At 38.0% G+C, this 21754-nt stretch overlaps 1 protein-coding gene across 4 annotated transcripts; it reads right to left on the minus strand.

Moving 5' to 3' along the window:
* Positions 1-182: 182 nt before the first annotated feature.
* tbx1 (T-box transcription factor 1) lies at positions 183-21535 on the minus strand. Of its 4 annotated transcripts, XM_036525946.1 has the most exons (9): positions 21374-21535; positions 11356-11478; positions 9471-9861; positions 4768-4869; positions 4301-4472; positions 3492-3647; positions 2150-2217; positions 1602-1702; positions 183-1245 (listed from the first exon to the last, which is right to left on the minus strand). In XM_036525946.1, the coding sequence occupies exons 2-9, from the start codon at positions 11387-11389 to the stop codon at positions 863-865; spliced, it is 1407 nt and encodes a 468-aa protein (XP_036381839.1). In that variant the 5' UTR covers positions 11390-11478; positions 21374-21535; the 3' UTR covers positions 183-862. The 4 variants fall into 4 exon arrangements, with proteins under 4 accessions (XP_036381839.1, XP_036381838.1, XP_036381837.1 ...); XM_036525945.1 differs by lacking the exon at positions 21374-21535 and having other exon boundaries at positions 9471-9810; positions 11356-11990; XM_036525944.1 differs by lacking the exon at positions 21374-21535 and having other exon boundaries at positions 11356-11990.
* Positions 21536-21754: the final 219 nt, after the last annotated feature.

A 21754-nucleotide genomic window follows, 5' to 3' on the forward strand; every position in this document is an offset into this window, starting at 1 on the left:
GACTGAAAGCCAGTCAACATTGTCACAACCGTACACCAAACGCTAATTTAAACCTGGTCAAATCAAGCATGAAAAAACAACTAATACAGCCAGGCTGAGGCAAGTTCTTATCCTTGCATCTTACTTTCAAAACTGGGGATGGAGGGGTTGAAAAGAGGAGAGGAATGCAATGTGTGTGCGTTTACAGTAAAGAATTTAATATTTATTTTACAGTTACAGCACGGAAATATCGTCTTTGATTTATCATGTTTACTTCTCAGGTTCACTAGTCAGTGCCGTGGAACAAGCTGATCTCAGAACTGCTCGGGGTGTCCCAGGGTGTCGAAAAACTTGTCTTTTTCTCTCAAACAAAAACATTTTAAGGCATCTCAACAGCCTTCAACGAGCTCAACATGCAGATATCTTGTCTATCTAGAAGCTTGATGGGCTCAGGATTAACATAACATATGGCTTATTTTTAAAGCAAAAAAAAAAAGAAACAAAAAGTGCATCCAACACAAAATGAAATTCCAGTCCGTGAAAATGCATCATCCTTGTTTATAAGAGCATCCTCTAGTCTTCTCTCTTGGTTATGTTCATCCCCCAGCTAACAGGCAATGGTGCCTTACTGAAGCTCTGTCTGTAGTACAGTCCAAAAGACAGGGGGTGACCTTTCGTGGGGCCCAGGTGGCCAAACTGTACTTCCTGTGAACACACACCACCTTTAATAAATACCGCAGGTTTTTCAAGAGTATCCATCCACAGAGGGAGGGTTGGTTCTCTTCATCATTTTATACTGCATAAACCATGCACGCAAAGCAGTGTTTATCTGTGTGTGTTGGTTGTTTTTTTTTCCACAGTCCGACCTGCTATGCACCAGTCATTATCGAGGCCCGTAGTCATAATTTGCCGGAGCGCTGGTGGCAGAGTACATGTTGGCAGTGGCGGGGTTCATGTGATGATGGTAGCTGTGTCCTCTGATGCTGGGCAGGGGGTAGGGGGATGGCCGGGTCTTAGCCCCCAGGTAGTGTTCGTAGGTGGTGGGGTACTTGTAGGGGTGATGGTGGAGGGTGTCGGGGGCCTGGGGGTGTCCGTCGAGCCTCAGTTCGTGGGGAGGGCTGGGGCGGCCGGTGGTGAGCGGGACGGCGTGGAGCCCCCCGGGGACCGGGAGGGCAGGGCTGAGAACGCGCGACATCAGCTGGTGGGCCGGATCGGCGTGGATGGGCGTCCCGCTCGGGTCTCGATCGTACTCCCGTCTGCTGTCGTCTGAGTCAAACAGAAAGATGGAGCAGACATCAGACAAGTGACCTCACTGTCTGGTAATACCCACAATGAAACGTTAGGCTTGTGTCAGTTTGGGCTCTTTCCAAATCAGGTGAACCATGTAAGCATCATAGTTTTTTCACCATGCATCATGGTCATTTAAATAATAACATGTAAATATTATTCACTCAAAATTTAGTTCAAGTGTATTGACTCATTCACCAACTTACATGTTACCTGAATATGATAACATATGAAATACGACATGGGATTGTGAGTATGGGTGCTTAGTATAAATATACAAAGCACAAGCAAATATTGGTTAGGTCAAACAAAATTTCAAAATAAAAAGTACAGACCTTTTTCTGTGCCATTCTGCTGTGAGGGCGATGACATGGGGTTCCTTGTTCTGGCAAAGGCACTCATTATTGGCAGGGATCCTGGCCTGTGATTCCTAGGCCTGGAGCATGGAAACGGGAGCAGATTTGATTAAATGAAGAATTTAAATTAAATTATAAGAGCTTAGCTTTGAGGCTGTATTTTTAATGTGAACAAATCACGGTTGACAAAAAGACTAACTCTACTTTCATATGGCACAGGTCTTCATGGCTTTGTGGTGAAGTTAATGGATGCATCTGTATTTCTTTTGCATTTACTAGAAGTGTATTTTCTTCTTGTGTCATGTCTTGTCATCTAGAACATGATACCGAAATATACAAGTAGCATATAAATACACAAAAAACCCTTGCAATACATGTGTAGCTGAGATACCTGTCCCTGTAAGTTGATTTGGATATATAACTGAATTAGGAGAGGTAGCTGAAAGAATGATGGATTGTGGAGTGTAATTGTCCACAAAAATAGAAATATTGTTTAATGCTAAATTGACACAAAATACCTTACTCACCAGTCCTCTGGGTCACAGTCTCTGAAACCCTTCGCGAAAGGATTACTGGCGATTTTCAGCTGTGTGATCTGCAAAAAAAATGTACAGATAACTCTCAATGTCATAGTGAATTATAAGTATATAAGTATATAATAATAATAGAGAAATTGGCCTAATTGTAGCTTTTTAAAAGCAGCTTTCTAATTGGCTACTTCGTTTGCCAATTAGCTGCTCTGCCTTCTGATAATATTTCAGATGTCTACACCTGTATTCATATCTTCCAGTTTTCACATCTGTTTGTGTATTGATAATAACAGTGTAATTACAGAGATAACAGAATATCAGCTGTTTAACAATCCACGGTAATATCAGGGAAAACCCTTTTCGAAACGTATTTAAAAATATAGCGTAAATAAGTATATATGATGAAGAAGACTATATGGTTGTCACTTTAAGTAATACATCAGGCTAAACGTTTCCGCGGATAAAGTTATGTGGTCGTGGACTTCCGGAATGAGTTTAAAAACAAACTTAAAACTCTTAGGTGAGAGTTTGAGACCGAGGGGTCAAACTGATAGAAGACCGAACAGGAAAGACAGATACTGGGGAAGAGATGAGCCAGCTGCGGGAGGCCGCTAGTGAAATGGCAGCCTTCGGGGGAAAACGATTAATTCGGAGGAAAAGTTCGTTTACACATTACGAAGGACCCTTCGGGCATTTTTGCAAGACTGAAAGGGATTTATAATTTCGAATAATCCAATTAAAATTAAGATTTGCAATATAACATCAAATTCCCACAACCACATCGAAGGTTTACTAGTCATTAGTAATAAATGTCATGAATTTTGATCCTGCCCCACTCGTTAAAATTAGTTGTATTTTCATGTAGGGCTTATTTTCCGGTTGCTTAAACATGTATTTTCTGCGCGCCTGTTTTTATGCTAATGTGTTACTCGCCCAAAGTAATCAATATAGCATATTTATTTAATCAATGTGGGGGCCAATCACTTGAGAGAAAACGTTAGCTTGTCTAAATACTTTGTGATTTTAAAAACGCTGGGTTGAGGGAAAAAATGACTAGTTGGCAGAAATCTAGTCCTGATGTTTTCCTCCAAAACCACACCGACGGAAAATGTGAAGGAAATGTGCATTTGTGCATCCACGACATTTGACCAGAATAAAACAGATATTTCCTCATTATTGTTTGTTTCCGTTTGGAGATTTTGTAGCTCACCCTCCCCCGCGCCGGCATGTCATCTTTTCTTAACACTCTAATTCTGCATGACATCTACAGTATTTACATAAATTTAGCTGCAATATTAATGTTAGTATAACATTATAAAAGATTGATACAAATACATACCCTGTGATTTTGGTAGGCTGTGACAGCCGTGAACCTTGTCTCCTCGAAAACAAATGTCTTGTAGTTTTCTTCTGCATACTTTTCACTGTCTTTCCTAGGGTCCACATACACAACATGGAACCGCGGCTGGTATCTGTGCATGGAGTTGAGAATAATCTGCAAAACAGATAAATACATCGAGTTCAGTGCCTGAGAAAACCGGTCTCAGCTCCAGAGGCAACTGTGTGGAATAAAAAAAATGGAATGCTTTTGTTTTGACCAACACGGAACGTTATGCTTCAGTAATTGTGAACGTATATAAATCATGTTTACACTACAGGCGGGGTATGGATTTGGAAAGGTATTCGTATTTGTAGATTTAGACTTATGCAAATGCTCTCATTCGCGTGTTCACACTTGCACTGTAACTGGTAAGAGTTCAGTACACAGACCTAAGTTAATAATGTAACTAACAAATCAATCCTTTTCATATAATGCGCTCTTTTGACATTATTGATGAATGTCTTGTATAATTTAAAATGATAAAAATTAGGTATGCTTTATTATAGTTTATGGATCTGAATCATGTTCTAGGGGCAGGTATAAAGTTAATATATAACTGAATATTCCCCGCATCCGTTATGACTGAATGCGACTCAGCTGTGCTTTGTTGTTTACCCGCGCTTTGATAAACATCTGTATCGAGATAAAATCACTGCTAGGTTTACAGTGGAATATTGTAATCATCCAAGTTCAGGTCGTTTGTATTTAGCACGTCTTTAGTGTAACGACCCCCTCCCCTCCTCCTCCGTGTTGAAATATACACTTACATGACCGTTGTCATCCAGCAAGTTGTTGGTAAGTTTTAATTTATCGAATGAGACAATCTGTTTCATCCACTGAGCGCCCTTAGCGGGAGAATCAGGGTGGTAATGCACTCTCCCGGGAGTGGCGGGGTCAGCCTTACCGGCCACCAACCAGGAGGAGCTGTGAAAGGCATACCTTCAAACGAAAAAAGAACAAAAATCAATTAATGAATAAATCACTCGAATATTAAGGAGAATATGTTTCCAGCCGCGAGAGCTGAGTAAGGTTCAATAAAAAAATCTTTTCACGTTTCGTCCAAACACATTTGCAATCTAGTTAAACGCGCGAAACCGTTGTAGACTTTTAAAATTCCCTTTCAAATGTCATAAGCTTCCAAACTGCACGATAGTTCTTAAATTCGAAGTGAAATAACTTTCTCTATCGAGAGAGATGGGTTGCTACTTTCGTTGTGACTTTCAGTTGAACTCACCGATATCGTTTATCGTCGACTGGTAGGAAATCCATTAAGAGCATGTAGTCAGCCATAGGGTCCATTCCAAAGATTTTTACTTGAAACGTAGGAAACATTCTCCTGAAAGAGAAAACAGATGGGGGGGGGGGGGGGGGGGGGGCATTTATTTATTTACACGGCTTGATAATTGATAACAACTTACTATTTTTTATTTCCCCTCAAAAAGATATTTGAAATTGTGTGTTGCCTACGTTTAGATGTCGCTAATTGGTAATGACTTTATACAATTACATTAATACTTTTGGACACAGTGTGCTTCGTCAACAGACCAACAGAAAAATACATAATATGTTGCTTCATACCTAGTGAATTAAAAGAAACGTAAATTTCATATGATGAGGTGAGAAATGGATGGCATCAAACAGCCAAGCAAAAAAACAAGTGTCAGTGTAATTCAAGGTAAACGCAAATGAGGGCCGTGTTGCTTTTTCATAACTCATTTGGATTTCTCAAAACTGAAGTAAAACGAAAAAAGTTCTATGCACTATAAAAACACACCTACTTCAGATTTGATTGTAATTTCCTAATGGTACATCTTAAGTAGACACTGAAGACGGAATTCAATCTAATCGCGAAACGATTGTTCTTAACTTTGCATTCAAACATTTAGACGAGAGAAGTTGTGGAACCAAAAGTAGGCTTAGTGTATCTTCCATAAATTCCCCTCACAAACTCAGCCGGCTCAACAGTGACAACCGGCTTTGTAATTCCGCCCCTAGTTAATTATTTAGAAAATCCAGATTACAATTGGTATTCTTACAAAGCGATGAGGTGAGTATTGTGAGAATGGTCGTTATTATGTGAACGTATCATAACGTGCTAATAAATTATATATTCCAATCACAGGATAATTAAAACATTCAAGACGAAGAGAGTGTAAGCTCGAGCCGCTTGGGTGTTTAGATTGGCGATCCTGCTAATTCGAGCAGTGGGTAAATATTTTTGTGCCGCTGTGTAGTCTTTGAGCCAAATGGAGACTTTTCAGTTGTCTCAGTAAAATTTGGTATATAGACATTACTTTTCATGAATTTCGACTCTCGCCCTTTTCATTTATGGTACACGTACATAACCTACACAGAATTCCAGTGTAAAATTCAAATTGGAATATCACACATTTCACCCGCTACATTAGGGAAAGTGATCTTAAAATTGGTGCTCAATTAACAACGTAATCTATTCAGGATAGGGGTTTTGGGTAGGTGAGGCTAAAGTAGCATTTAAAGTGCCTTTTCTTGTGGCCCCTGTTCTTCAGTGTCTTTGAAATGACGGATTGTCTGCTGACTGTTGCCCTATCGCAGGTAAAAGTAGCATCCAACAGCCTGAAGCGCCTCCAGGCTTGTTGCGCTCATTTGCACTCCCAACATGACGGAAATATATATGTGCTTCTATTGTTATTGATGTATGAGCGGACATATTAGCTATACTGTACAGGAGAGGCGCAGTTAAATGTTTTACATTCGCCTGCTTTTAAAAGCACTGAAATGTCATGTATGCCAATTTGTGCTCTTATGATTGATTTGTTTGAAGCTCTTACCCCATTTTTTCAGGAAAACTGAACAAAATAATTTCAATGTATGTATGGATTCATGCACGAGAGAGGTCACATTTGTTATTGGTAATAAAAGTCAGTCAAAATTACGCGTCCAATCGAATACACTGCCAGAAGAATGCTTATTATATTCGAAAACCATGAGAGTCATAAACCAAAACGAGTTTTGCAACACATTTGGCTTGTTCGCTTTGTTTCATAATCCAAGATTTGTCTTGTAATGTTTCAAACGTCGAGATGAAAAACCACAACTAGCATCTTTTTGAGAGTATCTCGATTTTACAGTGTATGAAAATAGTTGACAGAAAGAGGAATAGGTCACAACAGACAACCTTGTGGCCAATGGGCCATTCTCCTATAGGATAAATATGCCCAATAAAGTTTTCACGTTTGATTTTTCTACGGCATTTTTTGCTGTTCGAATTGTATAATAGTATTATTGTTATATTATTGGTTAGGCCTTCAGTTTGGTTATTTGCACGCACCTTATACTTAAGTTTCTGGTAACTGCGTTGCAGTGAAATTATTTTTCACGCACGTATTAAAGTATTGTTTTATATGGGTTGAAGTGAAACAAAAATATTTTCCCCTATGATTTGATTGTATTTCATCGTACATAGAAAATTCAGTTAGGATTAAACCAAACGTAAGCATTTGTTTACTTGGTGTTTACTTGAACTACAGTTTCTATTAGGTTAATATATATGACCGAGAATCCATTTCGCATCAAATATTGTAAAAATATTATTTTATTTGGGGGTTTAAGGATTTGTAAATGAAGTAGCTATTCATCATATAAATATGAAATATCTGCAGTATAAAAACAGGTAAATTATTTTGTTATTCCAAAGCCCATAATTCCAAAATGTCTAATATCCGGTATAATTTCTCAAGTTGCCTCTTGACTGATGATTTCTTCTTCTGTTCTAAAACAACTGAATATTTAAAATACAGATTATCCAATCCAGCATATATTTCTTGCAACTATGTAGACATATAAAATTGAATTAAAATTAATGCGCCATTTGATGCACCACGAGAATAAGCGCACTTTCGCCCCCATTTGCACAGTACTGAAGACATTTTCCGTGGTGCTACCGTAAAAAAAGAAATCGTAGTGGAAACAGCTGTATTTTCTCAATTTTCTAAATACGATTGTATTGTAGTTGGTTGGGAGATGCGGTCCGTGCGGTGGGCCTGTAGAACACAAGGGACAATCTGAATGAATTGACAATAGGAACTGCAGGTCACAGCCCGAGTAAAGCAGTGTCGAATTCTATCTGTTTTTACAATCTTTGGGGCTCGTGCTGCATCCTTTATTTTTGAAGGGGAGACTTCACAATTCATGAAAAAGTTGATTTTGTAGTTTCATTGACCTTGACAAAAATAATCTTATTACCGGGCCTGTGAAAATACAACTTGCGCACAGTTTTCCCCGCTGTAGAAACATGAACGACACACTGTGAAGTTACAGTGTGGATCAGTTTGCTTTTAACGTTCCTTTTCGTCTAAAATGGTGTAATACTGTATAGAACAGCAGCAATATCTATCATAAATCAATCCAATTTTGCTTGTGAAATCATAGTAACCTTCTCGGTAGTGCATCTGTATTTGAACAAATGTTGACGCCATTAATATGTAATTTGAAAGTCTTTTTTTTCAGGGTTCCTGAAGTACCGAGTTCATTTTTTCGCGTCCACATTATTACCAAGGGTTAGGATACGTTTCCATCAATTTCCATCAATGCTGGAAATAATACCCGTTTAATGTGAGGGGTAGTTCATAATCATTTGAAATGTTTACGTGTCCTTTGTGTAAGAATTTTTCAGCGGTCGGTCACATTGCTTAAAATGGCTTACTTCGAGATGTATGAGATTGTATGAGACTGAGCTTTGTACAGTTTGAACCACGATAAAGTAAATACAGTAATAACAGCAATTATTTGTAATATTAAAGGGTGCGTTCCGTGGTTTACCGAAAAATCTAGTCAATACCATTCATTTTATTCAATATGCAATTCCGAAGAATTAAAAGCCAAGCACAACCGACAGCCGCAGTGTCTTTAAAATACCCCATCCCCCAACGCCAAAACGGAACGGTTGGCACACTACTACTTCAGTATAAAACGAATGCACTGTACTTTGGATGGTTTCCAGCGACTTTTCGGATTACATTCAGGTATTTGCTCAGCAAGAACTTACTTTGCCCACGCACGTGTTCAGGAATTTTGATAAATGGGTGTCGCAGAAATTCTTTATAACCCACATTATCTTTTTATTGACTCCTTTTTTACATCATATGACACATGACAGTCATTGTATGGTAGTTTTCACTGACCCGTGAATGACCATATTGAAAATGATACCTCATACACGTCTGGGGATTGATTTTGTCTTTCACAAACAACTCGCTTTAAAAAAAAAAATCTGCTTTGTCTGAGTAATCGCGTCATTCTAGCACATAAGTCAAATATGATATATGTGCATGGTCGTGGTTTGTAACACTTGGGATTTATCGCATATTTCGAATCAAAATCACTGGGAACATAAGAATAGAATAATTGTGCAGATGGTAGCAGGGCTACAAACTGTATAATAATCAAAGGCAATTTTATTGGAGTTAGTCTACCGAGGATATTATGTGTTTGGAAATGGCGTTGTTTTCAGTAGGCTAGGAAAAATGTGAACAAGCCTGTACTCAAATTGTTTGACTTTATAAGACTTGCCACGTTAAATTATATAGCATTTTAGGTGGAACCTCGAGTGAAATCCCTTTTTAATTTCAGTAAATTTTATAGAATATAATTGTGCTTGTCCTTCATATTGTCATATTGCATATTGTCATTGGACAATGGAATGTAAAAGTTGCTGTTGTAAATAATTACGCATATATTTTATTATATTCAAATTATCTCTCACACACACGTATATATATATATATATAAAATCAGGGGGGAAAAAAGTAAGAACACAGCGTAATAGAAGTCTAAATCCCATTATTATGAATGGAAGAGTATTGGCTGCGTGGAGCGACTAAACAAAAGCATTCACGAATAATTTGCTTTGCATTTGTGTTCTAAATTGACAGGAGCAGACTGAAAAAAAATACTCACCTTCCAGCCTTGGTAACAATCATCTCAGTTCCAAGTTGGTTAAACTCATCCCACAGAGCTTTCATCTCCAACTGTACGTTAATGTTCGCCACTTTGGGGTTCTTTTTCACCAGCGACTTGCTGTTTGGCGTCGAGTTTGAGGACGACGAGGAGCAGTTAGATGTCCCGGTGTCGTTCTGCTGGGCCTGAGCCGGGTTCGACCCTGTGTAGTTATAGCTGTGCTGGGCGGCAGAGCAGGGCTCGAAGTGGGTTTCATGCTGACTATACGGGTCCCCAGGGGAAGGAGAGAGATGATAACTCCCCGGCGTATTGAGACTGCTCAAACTGCTCGTCGTGAAGGCTGCAACATCGCAAAAATGGGACAGCTGCGTCAGCCACGGACTGGATATTGCTGAAATCATTCCAAAAACTGGATTTACTATACGTCGTACTTGTGAGTGCAACAACAACAACAACAACAACAAATGCAACAGTTCTAGTTATTTGCTTTCAGTGAACAAACAGCCGAACAGTAACAGCAGCCCCAAAAACGATCACTCTGGAAAACGGTTTCATTCGTCTAAAAATGTTGTCCATGAATCCTCAGAGCTGTATCCAGTGCAGCGTAGCCGAATTAAAGTGAATTAGCCTGTCGCCTGTGAGAATTGCGTTATCACGCAGCCAGTACGGAGACCAATTGTTGCCGAAACGTCCAAATAAAAAAAAGAAAATAATTCCTTCGTTGTTGTTTATCCTAGTGATTGTAATTTATTTTTAACTGAAATGTTTGAAACTCTCGTCAGTAACTTTAAATACAAAATGAAATAAACGTGCATGTGAATGCACTGCCTTGCTTCCTGTGGATTGCGTTTGCAAGTATTCCAAGCGGCCTGTGCGCTGCGCTGCTGCAGTATGCTACGCTGCAATCCAGACTCCTCTCTTATCTCTCGCATAGGGCCTCCCCTTCACGATAAAACCGGTTCTTATTTCTATTTAGATAAGGAACTGCAGGTAATGTGCCTTTCCTCGCCTTGGGACGAGGCTGATTGACAGAGAAGTGCGGCCCGTTTAATGGGCTTTCCGGCACCCATTTACTTTCGGATAAGGGTATCGCCCACATCGACCTCCCCTAACAATAGAAAGGCTAGCTGGCACGGCAGAGTACCCCTTTACAAGGTAAACAAACACCTATTGTACATGAACAAACAAACACGTAACACTGCGAATTGTGCTGGCTGCATATTAAATCTCTTATGTGAAACAGTGTAAAGACAGACCCATGGAGTTCGATTGCTTTGTGGATTATTTCATAATATCTACTAATTTTGAAAACAATACGCCCCCCCCCCCCGCCTCGTGCCCCACGTACCCCCGCCCCTCACTACTGAATCCGCGTTTTTATGGTTTGCAACGCAAGTGAGAGTGAGTATTGATTAGCCTGTAAGCTTTTAGATAGCAGTGTGAATCAACATTCTACGCATCACTGCATCACTACTTAGCACATGCAGAAAATACTTTTCTCTCTATCTGCCATATTAATTTAATAATTTGAATATGCAATTCTTTACCATTTTATCTATATTTTGGAATTGTTTTTAGATTAACGCAATTATAGTCCCACTCATAAACCGCCACTTTACTGCTTATAGACTGTAACCTTAATATGAATGCGTTATTAATATTAAATACCGATATGTCATGCACATATGTGTTGTTCCCAGAATTTTGTAGCCATGCATTGTACCATTCAAGCACAGGAGAAGTAATAGATGCATCTGGTTGGTCATTCGTAAGGTATGTAAGCAGTCATGTTCCACGGCTGAATGTAACAAAACGCTCTGGGGCTAGCTGAACGTTCAGCAAAGCAGACGATATGCAAAAGCTATTGACAAGAGCATATTCGTACCTTCCATTTCCCTGGTGACAGTGCTGTAGTGCATTTTAAAGGATCTGTAGCAGTTACGCTGGTCGTGCTTGTCCGGGCCAGTGCCGTGTTTGTCAAATGTTGCGTTTCCTGCTTGCTCTGCCGCTGAAATCAGAGAGGCAATACTGAAAGCATTTGCCTTTGGAGAGAGAGGACTGCTGTCGTCCATAGGCGAGAAATCAAGTCGAGAAAAGTCGTCTCCCCCTGCCTTCTGTCCGCGCTATCCCCAAACGAAAGATTATCCTGCTTGAAAAAACAAGATTACGCGTTGCAAGAGTTTTAAATTGCCTTAAAACTTCGTTGGTGAGGGGCCTTTTAGCGATGTAGCGCACTCCACGCTTCCCAAAACAAATTATTCCCACAGACAAGATCAACAAAAAGTTGTCAGCATTTTAATTCGTTCTTCCTTGCCGTTGGGGTTGAAGTTTAAAAGGCAGCGCATGCTTTAAAACAAGCGTTCCAATATCTTAATACTGCTCATCCACAGAAAAAAGCTTTTCTTTCTCTAAACGCGAACTTCCCCCATTCAGTGGTTGGGTGATGTCATAAGAGTTTGCGACTCTGCCTTGAGGAGAGAAGCTACTGCGGAGAGAATGTCAAAAGTGAGAGCTCCACGCCTCCTGTACAGAGCTCGAAAAAAGTGTGCACGCTTTCCACGGGATGTTTTATTTGAATAGGACCTTGTCAATCACTGTGCCAAATTTGAATTCACTGCGAAAAAACCTTGAACGTCACTGCGGATGTCCGGCTTCAAAGTGCTGTAATTTAACAGTAAATTATATATTTGCGCCTCCGTTTTTCAAGGATTGCATGTACAATTTCTAAAACTGTCCGAAATCAAGCGCTTTCCATTTGTTTGGATTTTAGAAGTAAGTCACCAGTTCCTTTTTGGGAAAGGCTTGCAAGCAGTTATTTTTTTTTCTCTTTTATTATTTTTAATGCAATGTCTAATCAAATTTAACATCCCTGTTACTCATTCCAGTGGATTAATTCAAGGAAAGTTTACTCATTTATTTATCCATATTTCATCTCCCTCTAAAGTGTAGGCTACGTTTCATAACATCTCCATGTCGATACATTTTGAAATCATTATGATGTAACTCAGTGTCACAGTATCCAAACTAACTTCTTCTGTCAACAATGGAGATAAATCCAGCAACCATAATATGTCTACTAAATTGAGTGCACAGTAGATTTAATTTAATTTAACCGCTATGTGTACTAATGGTTTAAATCAAATAGGACATTATCCGTATTATCAGACTGAAGCAGATGCCAGTTGGTGACCTGCTTTCCATCATGCCGCGCAGAGCCACATTTGGATGCATGGATGTCCACACTGTTTGTTTTTTTCTCAATTTTTCAGGGAAAAACTGTCATGAAAAACCGAACTGGTTTAATAGTGAAATAGAAGTCGCAGTTTAAAGTGCTTATGCTAATGTCTGTTTTAAAATAAGAAATTGTCACAAAGGAAAATAGATATTATTGTTGTTATTATTATTAGTAGTAGTACAACGTTATAATCTTAAGTGAACCATAAATGTGATGTTGGCATATAGTGGGTTGTAATCGGTAAACTAAGGTCAGAGTTAGTGTAACAGACTAAATAAATACCGAACCCCAAGTCCGTGTAACATAAGGAGAGTTGTGCTTTGCTGAAACACTTGACCTTTATCTCACAGTTGCAGTATCTAACTGGTTATCAGATTATCAAAGTTCATAATTAATGAATAGTAACAAAAGTTATGTTTTGTTGAGCTTCTGTGATAGCAACTGGCTGGAATCTAATTTACACTTCAGCGATTGAATAACACGGGGAGGCAGCGGGGCACTAATGGGATAACCTAGTTAGCGGGAGCACTGTTTTCTTTTCTGCTTGTCCTTATTTGTTTTGGATGTTTGTCCTTGTTCCATCAAGCGTAAATAAACTACTGTCTGATCTGTTTTTTAAAGTAAAGAATGATGCAGGCCTTTTCAAAACTCTAATTGGGAAGGATAATATTGTAACAGTTTAGCTTAATGAAACCAAAATCCTTGTAGAAAAAAGCTGAAAGTAAAGTGCAAGGTTAAATGATGAAGCTAAAATTTGATAGCGATTTATGAATCGTGTCGAGAGTCATTTATTTTGAACTCTGGGTACTGCACTTACGTTTGGTCCACCACAGCACTTGCAGTGATTGGTTAAAGATGTTTGCAAACGTTAGACTATAACTTTTTAATTTGACTGCTTAATTACTTTTTTACTATAAGGCGGTGATGTTCTGACAATCTCCTGAATGCACGTGGGCTGAATGGGTGTATAACGTGTGATAACAATTTCAACTATTCTGTAAATATCAAGTACTATACGCCAAGATATTTCCGTGTCTTTCCGTCTTTTTATCTGATGTCGCCGTCGATACCAGCAAGCTGAATCGTTGCCACGTCGGAAGCGTCCTTTGTAAATACTTAGGTGATAACAGACAAAAATCAGAACCTGATAAAAAAGGGGAAGAGTCTGTTTAGGAATGTGCTCCAGTGAGGTCGTGTGTGGAGGTGCGCCACAGAGCAGTGTATCAGTACACATTGTCGCAGTGCAGTCGTAGGCGCGCAGAAACTAGTGGAAGGCCTCCGAGCGGATCTACAACTATTTCTCGGACGTTTCGGCATAAATATTGCCAAATGTCCCTCGTTATAACAATTGCATTAATGCGACATTTATTGCGTCATTGTGCTGCTAAACCTCAATCCTTCGACTTGTAGTGGCTAAACTTAAATTACAATGAACACATTAGCAAAATGGACATGTAGTATATGTACCATCTATTTTAGGAAGAAATTGTGACGGTGACCAGCAGTCTGTGTCAGGTTGTGCAAACTGTGCGACCCCTTGAATACGACTGTATTCGTAACCGAAACCTATATTTACAAATTTCCCGTCCCGTCTTTTCTTGCAGTGTTCAAACACACGTTTGATTGCCTCTATCGGTGAAGCATCATGTTTGATAAGTCTACACCGATCATGCACAGGTTGCAGAGATATTTTTCTCCTTTTTCCAAATGTAGTATGGGTGTGTCAGTATGTGCAGGATGCAGGCTTCTCCAGTCGCCCCGGGTTTGTAAACGCAGAGTATTCAAATTGCATGCGTTTGCACAAAGCGCTGTTTTCATAATTGGCATACGCCTGTACCACGAGTATTTGATAACTTATTAGTTAGACCTGTGCGTTCATGAATTGATTGCATTTAACAATGAAGAGTTGGTATTATTATTATGGTTGTTTTTGACGTTTTTTAAACTATTGATTTGGTAAGTTGTATCCATGAAGATAAAAATAGAGTCAATACTGGAACTACAGTGTTTTGTCATAAATGTGTACATTTTCAGACATAACGGTAGTTACCATGTCATTACTGTAAATTTTTTAGCTCAAAGAACGGCCTCGGAGGAACTTGCCACACCGGCCACGTTTCCTGTTTTGACTCTCGTTGGCGCCTCTCTGGATGCACCAGGTGTGCTTGCTGCCTCCGAGCATACCGTATTACCCCTAAACTTTTAGCCCATGCTCCACTGCGCACTTCATTGTGCGTGAAATCGTCATTCTCTTTGGCGCAAACCTTTTTAAAACATTGCTCACCAGAATTATATTTTTCCTTGTATTTAACGATACTGTTTTATTCTCAGTGTTACATCGACATATACGCTTGTATTCGGTAGCAATGTTCCTAATTTCAGGAACCTTAAGTTTGAAATCGTTTAACTACAGCTTTATTTTCACAATTAATTGGTTCTTTGAGTTATGAGGAAAATATATGGCACACAAAGCCAACCATGTAGCTTAATTCATCAAAGACTGCAAAGTCTAAACCTCAAGTCGCGTTAACGATTTTCTCGGAATGCTTAAGGTGTGAGTTGTTAATGTTTCAATGGGAACTTCTACGCCTTAAATGAGAACATCGCCGTTTTTTGGAATAAGACTTTGGAGGGAAAACGTCTATAGATAGGACTTTTCAGCTGAGCGGAAAATGAAAGACTTCATTGGGATCTCTGTCCATTTACGTTTTTAATTACGCGTAACCTTTATATGATAAAATTAGATTTCACGGAAAGTTAGAAATACGTAGACTATATCTGTGTGCGGAGGGAGGATGTGTGGAAACCCATTCATAATTCTACCTTTCCTGGTGTCTAGCGCCTGAGGATATTCTGTCATACGGTTAAAACCACTGCCTGGTTCATAGATCAACACAGATATTTTCTGTTGTCTCGTGACTCAAAGGATGAACTTCCCGGCGTTTATCAAATACGTGTAGCTTTTTGCTCGCTGAAAACTGAGTTCCAGACAGACGGTATCGAAAAAATAAAAAGCAGCATTTTAAGTGCATTGTGAAACAATTGTGTTTTATCCTATGCAAATTAAAATTGAATTACCTGATGTTATTGCCTATACCGATGTCAGTGTTTTTAATATAAAATTATTTAGTGACGGGCTTAGTTTATTTATGAACAACATCTGTTGTCATTTATTAAAGTGACTTTGGCAGTAGACGAAGCTGTCCCGCAATCCAGCCATTCACCCCCCATCCAAAATATCTTATAGTATGCATACACACAAATTCAAGTAGAGGATTATGGCACATTTTCTTGATACATTTCAATTCAGAGCGTTGTCTGCAAATATCGTTTTGATTTTTATTGTCACATTTCAGAATATAAACAGCGTATTTATAGGTTACTTAAAGGTTATGTGTTTTTACATTTACTCCACACAATTACTGTTTCATTATTTACCAATAGTCACATAGAAACTATTTGGAAATACAGACGACAGGTATTGTCAGATTAGTTAAATTAGAAGCAGAAGTAGAGTCACATATACATCAGTTTTGAACATTGCTATTGTGACACTTACATATTTAATAAAACCACCAACTAGAATCAAACAAGGTGGCGTCCTAATTGAAAACCCTTTTTCTTTGTGTACATTTTTATAATGCATATTAGTGATTATGCTGGGAGACGGTTTTGAATAACGAACAGTAACGCACGTTTGACTGCTAATTATTTGGACTGTACATCGCTCTTAACCATCCCTGTCATTTCATAGTTTCTGTCGAAAACCCATGTTACCCTTATGTGGGCCGGGGATACCGCTTGATTCAACAGGTGCCCCAAGTCGAACTAAAGTAGCTCGTTCTCATTGCAGTTGCGAATATTAAAATAGCATTCGCTTCCACACACAAGCTTGAATAATGGCTCTATACATATCCTACTGGGCTCTGATATTGGTTCGAAATAACTGTCGCTCAGTACAGCAGTGCCACTGATGTCAAGTTCGGCATGAGGAGGGCAAATAAAATGAAGAATACAGGTGAACAAGTGAATGCACATAATTGGCGCTTTATTCTTTTCTCATGCCATTTAGATTTACGATAGTGGATAATGTGACGTCTTAAATTAAAACTGTATTTCATATAGGTACTTGTTTTGTTGAGTCAGTACAACCCCTTCCAAATCAATACGTCAGAATTTCAGATTGTAAAGGTTTTGGACAAATTTGAAAAATAAATTCCCCCACTGTTGTCGAGTTTTGATTTTTTAAAGTAAAGAAATATTTTCGGTTTCTCATGACCCAATATTGTTTACTGCCATGTCCATGTACTTATAAAAGACCACATTAAGGAATAAGACAGGAGTGAATAACGTACATTTCCACCTCTGTCTTTACCATTAAACGGAATATTGCGTTTGAACCTGTCACGACCTAAAACCGAGGATCTGACGTCTGGAAGCTGTAAAGATTATTTCCATTTGCTTCTACTGCATGAATTAATTCTGTAATTAAACAAGTAAACGGGACATTCATTTTACTTATAACTTAAGATTTTTATTTCATTGATTAGAAGGCTCTCAAACATTATAATTTTCTTCAAAAAATCTGGCAGCAATTCTGGCGATAATGTTCGATTACGTGTATTTTTGATGCAGTAATTTGAATTTACACGTTTATTTGTCAAATAAGATTTAATGAGTCGGTTATATACTTCCATTCATTATCTATAATTTCCATTTTAATTCCATTTCCATTTACATCTATAATAGCTAGAGTGACTCATTCCGACATCGTTTAGATTCCAAAAACTCGCATGTATTCGAATCGAAAAATCCATCATGTTTATAAACAGATGTTGAAATCAGTTGTTTAACAGGGTTGAACTGTATGATGTACACTATTATGTGTACTGTATTAAGCTCGAACCAACATGAAAAGAAATTATTGATTTTTGTTGAAAATATATATAAATGTATTTCCCCATTTTAAATTCTTTTCTCCTTTTTCTTTACACCGAATCTGTCGCCTTCTCTTTCACGCCTGGCCAAGGTGAAGCCAAGAGAAATGGAAAACTTCGGAAAATGGATGATGGACCCATGGGGAAAGGGCATATTATTGCCCCTTGCGCATTTTGATCGTGTATGCAAACCTCTCCAAATGCGGCGCATAAATAGGCCTAAGCCAGCGCCATAAACACGCAGACGTTTTTATACACAATCTCTCTCTCTCTCTCTCTCTCTCTCTCTCTCTCCCTCCCTCCCTCCCTCTCTCCATTCCCACATCATCCCACCCCACCCCAAACACAAGCACACACATTCTTCCCTACCTCTTCTGGCTAAATATGTGTATGGCAGAACAAGTGTCCTTTTATAGCTGCGCGTTTCTTATGGAATAAATAGGCTTTTGCTGGCCGTAGTCTTGTTTTGATTCCACACTCTGTCAGTGTGCGTTACGCGTGGCTTGTTCAAAAAAATCCATATCACAAGCTGCCATTTATCATTTCGGTTTAGTAGTTAAGGGTGATATCTGAACCTTGAAGCTTTGTGGTGTTGTTTCATGGATTTACAACATTCTTTTAAAAGTCACATTTACAGAGTAATTTTAATAATAATAATAATAATAATAATAATAATAATAGCAGTAGCAGTAGAATAAGAAGTGTGGGAATACGCTTTTGTAATTACAGTAGCATAAATACTGCAAATTTTGCAGAATTCTCACATTTGGATATGCATAGACATTCAAATTCTGTCGTTGTATTTCGAAGTTTCTTATTGACAGAGGCTGTGTATTGTGGTATATTGTATGTGTCTATGCGGGCCACTGAAATGTACTTGGTGTTTTGTGGCAACACGGTAGGTCGCGCGCAGAAAAACCGACGCCCATACAGCTCATAAAGAAGGTGTAAATTTAATACTTTTTGGCACTTCTTTGGACTTTTAACCTCATGCGCGCAAACCCCTTGGTGAGAAGTTGATCAAAGAGATAGAAAAAAGATATGGGTATATTAATATAACACATGTTCATTTTATTTTCTTTGTTTCGAAAGAGTATTATTTGGGACAGTATTATGAAACATACTGATTTCGTAAAATTTTAAAATCCCTATGTCGTTTTAGTACTTTCATTACGTTGAAGGTTTTTTGTTCTTCTGTCACGATTAGGATCATAAATTCATAGACCGAAGTGCTGACATAACCACGAACTGCATTTCTAGAAATCATCAACCTAAGGAATTTTCTAGTTATCTTTCCAATTTTACAAATCTCTTGGAAAAAATAGGTCAGATGTTAATTAAGACCTAAGATCAATTAACAGATAATAAATCAAATGGTGTCAAAGCAGCCTACAACAATAATTTTTACTTTCATATAGCGTGACTGAAACTGCAGGGACCCAGGCGGCGTGCTCCATATATAAAATTCTATCCTATCTAAATATTTACCTAAATCCTTGAATAAGACAGGGAGGAAGTTAGCAGTTGACCGCTGACAGTTCAGTTGGTGAATAGCTGCCCAAGGTGTCTCTTTTCTTTGCTGTCATTTGGAAGTAATACACAATGAACTGTTACGTATGTGGATTCTCAGTAAATATGCGTAAATATAAATAAGTTCAACCAGATAGCAGATAGAGATTAAATAAACAAAATAAGATGAATGAGACTTCATATACTGACTTTGAATAAAATTCAGCCAGGATACATGTAGCAATATCTTCTGAATATTCGACTAATTTTAGTTGAATTAAGGTTAGTAGTAAAATAAGATTAGATTCAATTAAACACAACATGGTTTCTCCAGTTGTGGTTTCCCACAGTCTTTATGAAGTCAAATAAAAGTAATTCGTAGATCAGAGTATTAGATAAAATCCTTGAAAGGAAATAAGAAAATTAACTAATTCTCTAGGTCTAAAAACTGACAAAAAGGCTTAGATTTCCCTCTTTCTCTTCGTCTCAGAAACGCAGTCACATACGCACATACACAGCGATAGGAACCACTTTTGTTCACAAATGCTGTATTCTAATTTCTGTGCCCACGGGATTGGTTTTTGTTATGAGATAACGAAAAATACGGATATTGGCTTCATTAAATTAATCTTTGGTGTTTCATTGTTGACACGCACCATCCTTCGTTGTGATGGCTGTCTGGAGAGGAGAAGTCCTGTTAAATTAATAACGATGTCACCCCTTCCATTAAACAGTGCCTGATGGTATACATTGGAACTATTGTAATCTACACAGAAAATCAATCAATAATACTATTGTTCTTCATAAAAGAGCACCGGAAATATTGCAACAAGTTATGTTCCACATAGATGTGATGGGGGGGATGGTCAATGATGATTCAAGTTTATTATTTTTTAATTCTCGATAGGTATAGTTTCCTGAAGTATAAGCGCTTCATTATATTTTCTCGTGTTGACGTGGCATGTGTAATGTCGGCTAATGTTTTATTGCCAATATACAATGTATTATTATTATTATTATTATTATTATGTCCTTTTGTTGTGTTCACGGACATTGCCCATTTTTTTCACGTATTCATTCATACGATCCCTTCGGCTGGATTAAAACTGGCATTTACCAAAACAATTACTGTTCAGCATCATGAAAAATGCATTTTTCATCCCGCACAAGTTTAATAATTAACAGAACCATTGTTAGGTTACATTAACTAGAACGTTAATGCAGAGATCTCGAATTATGATGAGATAGGATGCATTTCACAGAGTGATGAGTTAACGAACGCTGACGATTTAAAAGGATGTTAAGATTTTACAAGTCAGTACGTCGGTTTTAACATACACGCCTGACTAACATTCGAATCAAATAATTGCTAAATAATCGTGTCCGTTTAAACATTCTTAGGGTAAATTGGCAAATGTAGTGTCTAAATGATAGTAACAAGGATACAAATGGATGAACATTATATCCATGCGTTTTAAACCCGTCAATTCTTTTTACAACATATTTCAATGATCTTATTTAAAATGTTTCTACTTCTTGATTTTTACTAAACAAAATATGCAAAAGGGGAACGTATTTTTGGGTTTATACGTTTGTACTCTATATGTCAAAAGACAAAAAAGTATGATTAAACGGAAAGCAGTAGTATATTATTTTATTGTAAGATATTATGCGAATCACCACAGGGTTTTAATCGATTTATTATTTAACAACTTCGAGCGGTAAGAGCCACATTATATACGTTAGTTATCGTTGCAGACGTTTGGCTTTATATGAACAGATGCAAATAATTTTATGGCTTATTGCGATATTGGTTATTATTGACCTCAATAACGAAATTTCAGCCGCTTTTCCGATGTTGTGCCTCATCTTAATCCGTAAAACCTAAGATGCTATAAAATGTTCCAGTTGCGACTTATCATACGTATTTTCTCCAAATTTGCGCCAATTTACAGATACAAAATACAAATTGAAATCGCGACAAAAATAATTATGTTAAAATATCGCCTTTGTAGCCTACTAAAACATCTATGAAGACAAAACATGCATAACAAACCATGTGCTTTCAAGTGTGGTAATATAAAGCGGTTCGACAGGTGTTTGAAAATCTACATCTGGAGATAAAGTTACGTCTTGTAATTATCAGATGCTTTCTGTTACCCAAAACGCAGTGACCAGGCAGAGACCCAAAGCAAAATAATACCGTTTAATGACTCGCCTACCTTGTGCTCCTGTGATCCGTAATTCTCTCTGTAAGACATTCAAGGTTAAACACAACCTGACTGTGGATGCTGTCGGATCGTATTAGTTTTCAGTCCCTCTAATTATTAATTTTATTCTTTCACTCCAATTCAGACCCAATCGTTGATATTCCATTAAAATGATGTTAGTTAATTTATACTTAATCTGTATGATTACTATAGACCACCAGTAATTCCATTCCCATTTACAGCTATATAATTACATTTTTCATTCGTTAAGAATTGTGCCGTTTTGAGGGCAGCTGTGTGAACTAACTACACTTTGCGGGAAAACTATTGAAAAAAAAAGACAATAACAGAAAACATTAAAGGGTTGGCGTCTAGAATCTTTACAGTAAACAC

This window comes from Megalops cyprinoides, chromosome 4, assembly GCF_013368585.1.
Source record: "Megalops cyprinoides isolate fMegCyp1 chromosome 4, fMegCyp1.pri, whole genome shotgun sequence".
Lineage (NCBI taxonomy): Eukaryota > Metazoa > Chordata > Actinopteri > Elopiformes > Megalopidae > Megalops > Megalops cyprinoides.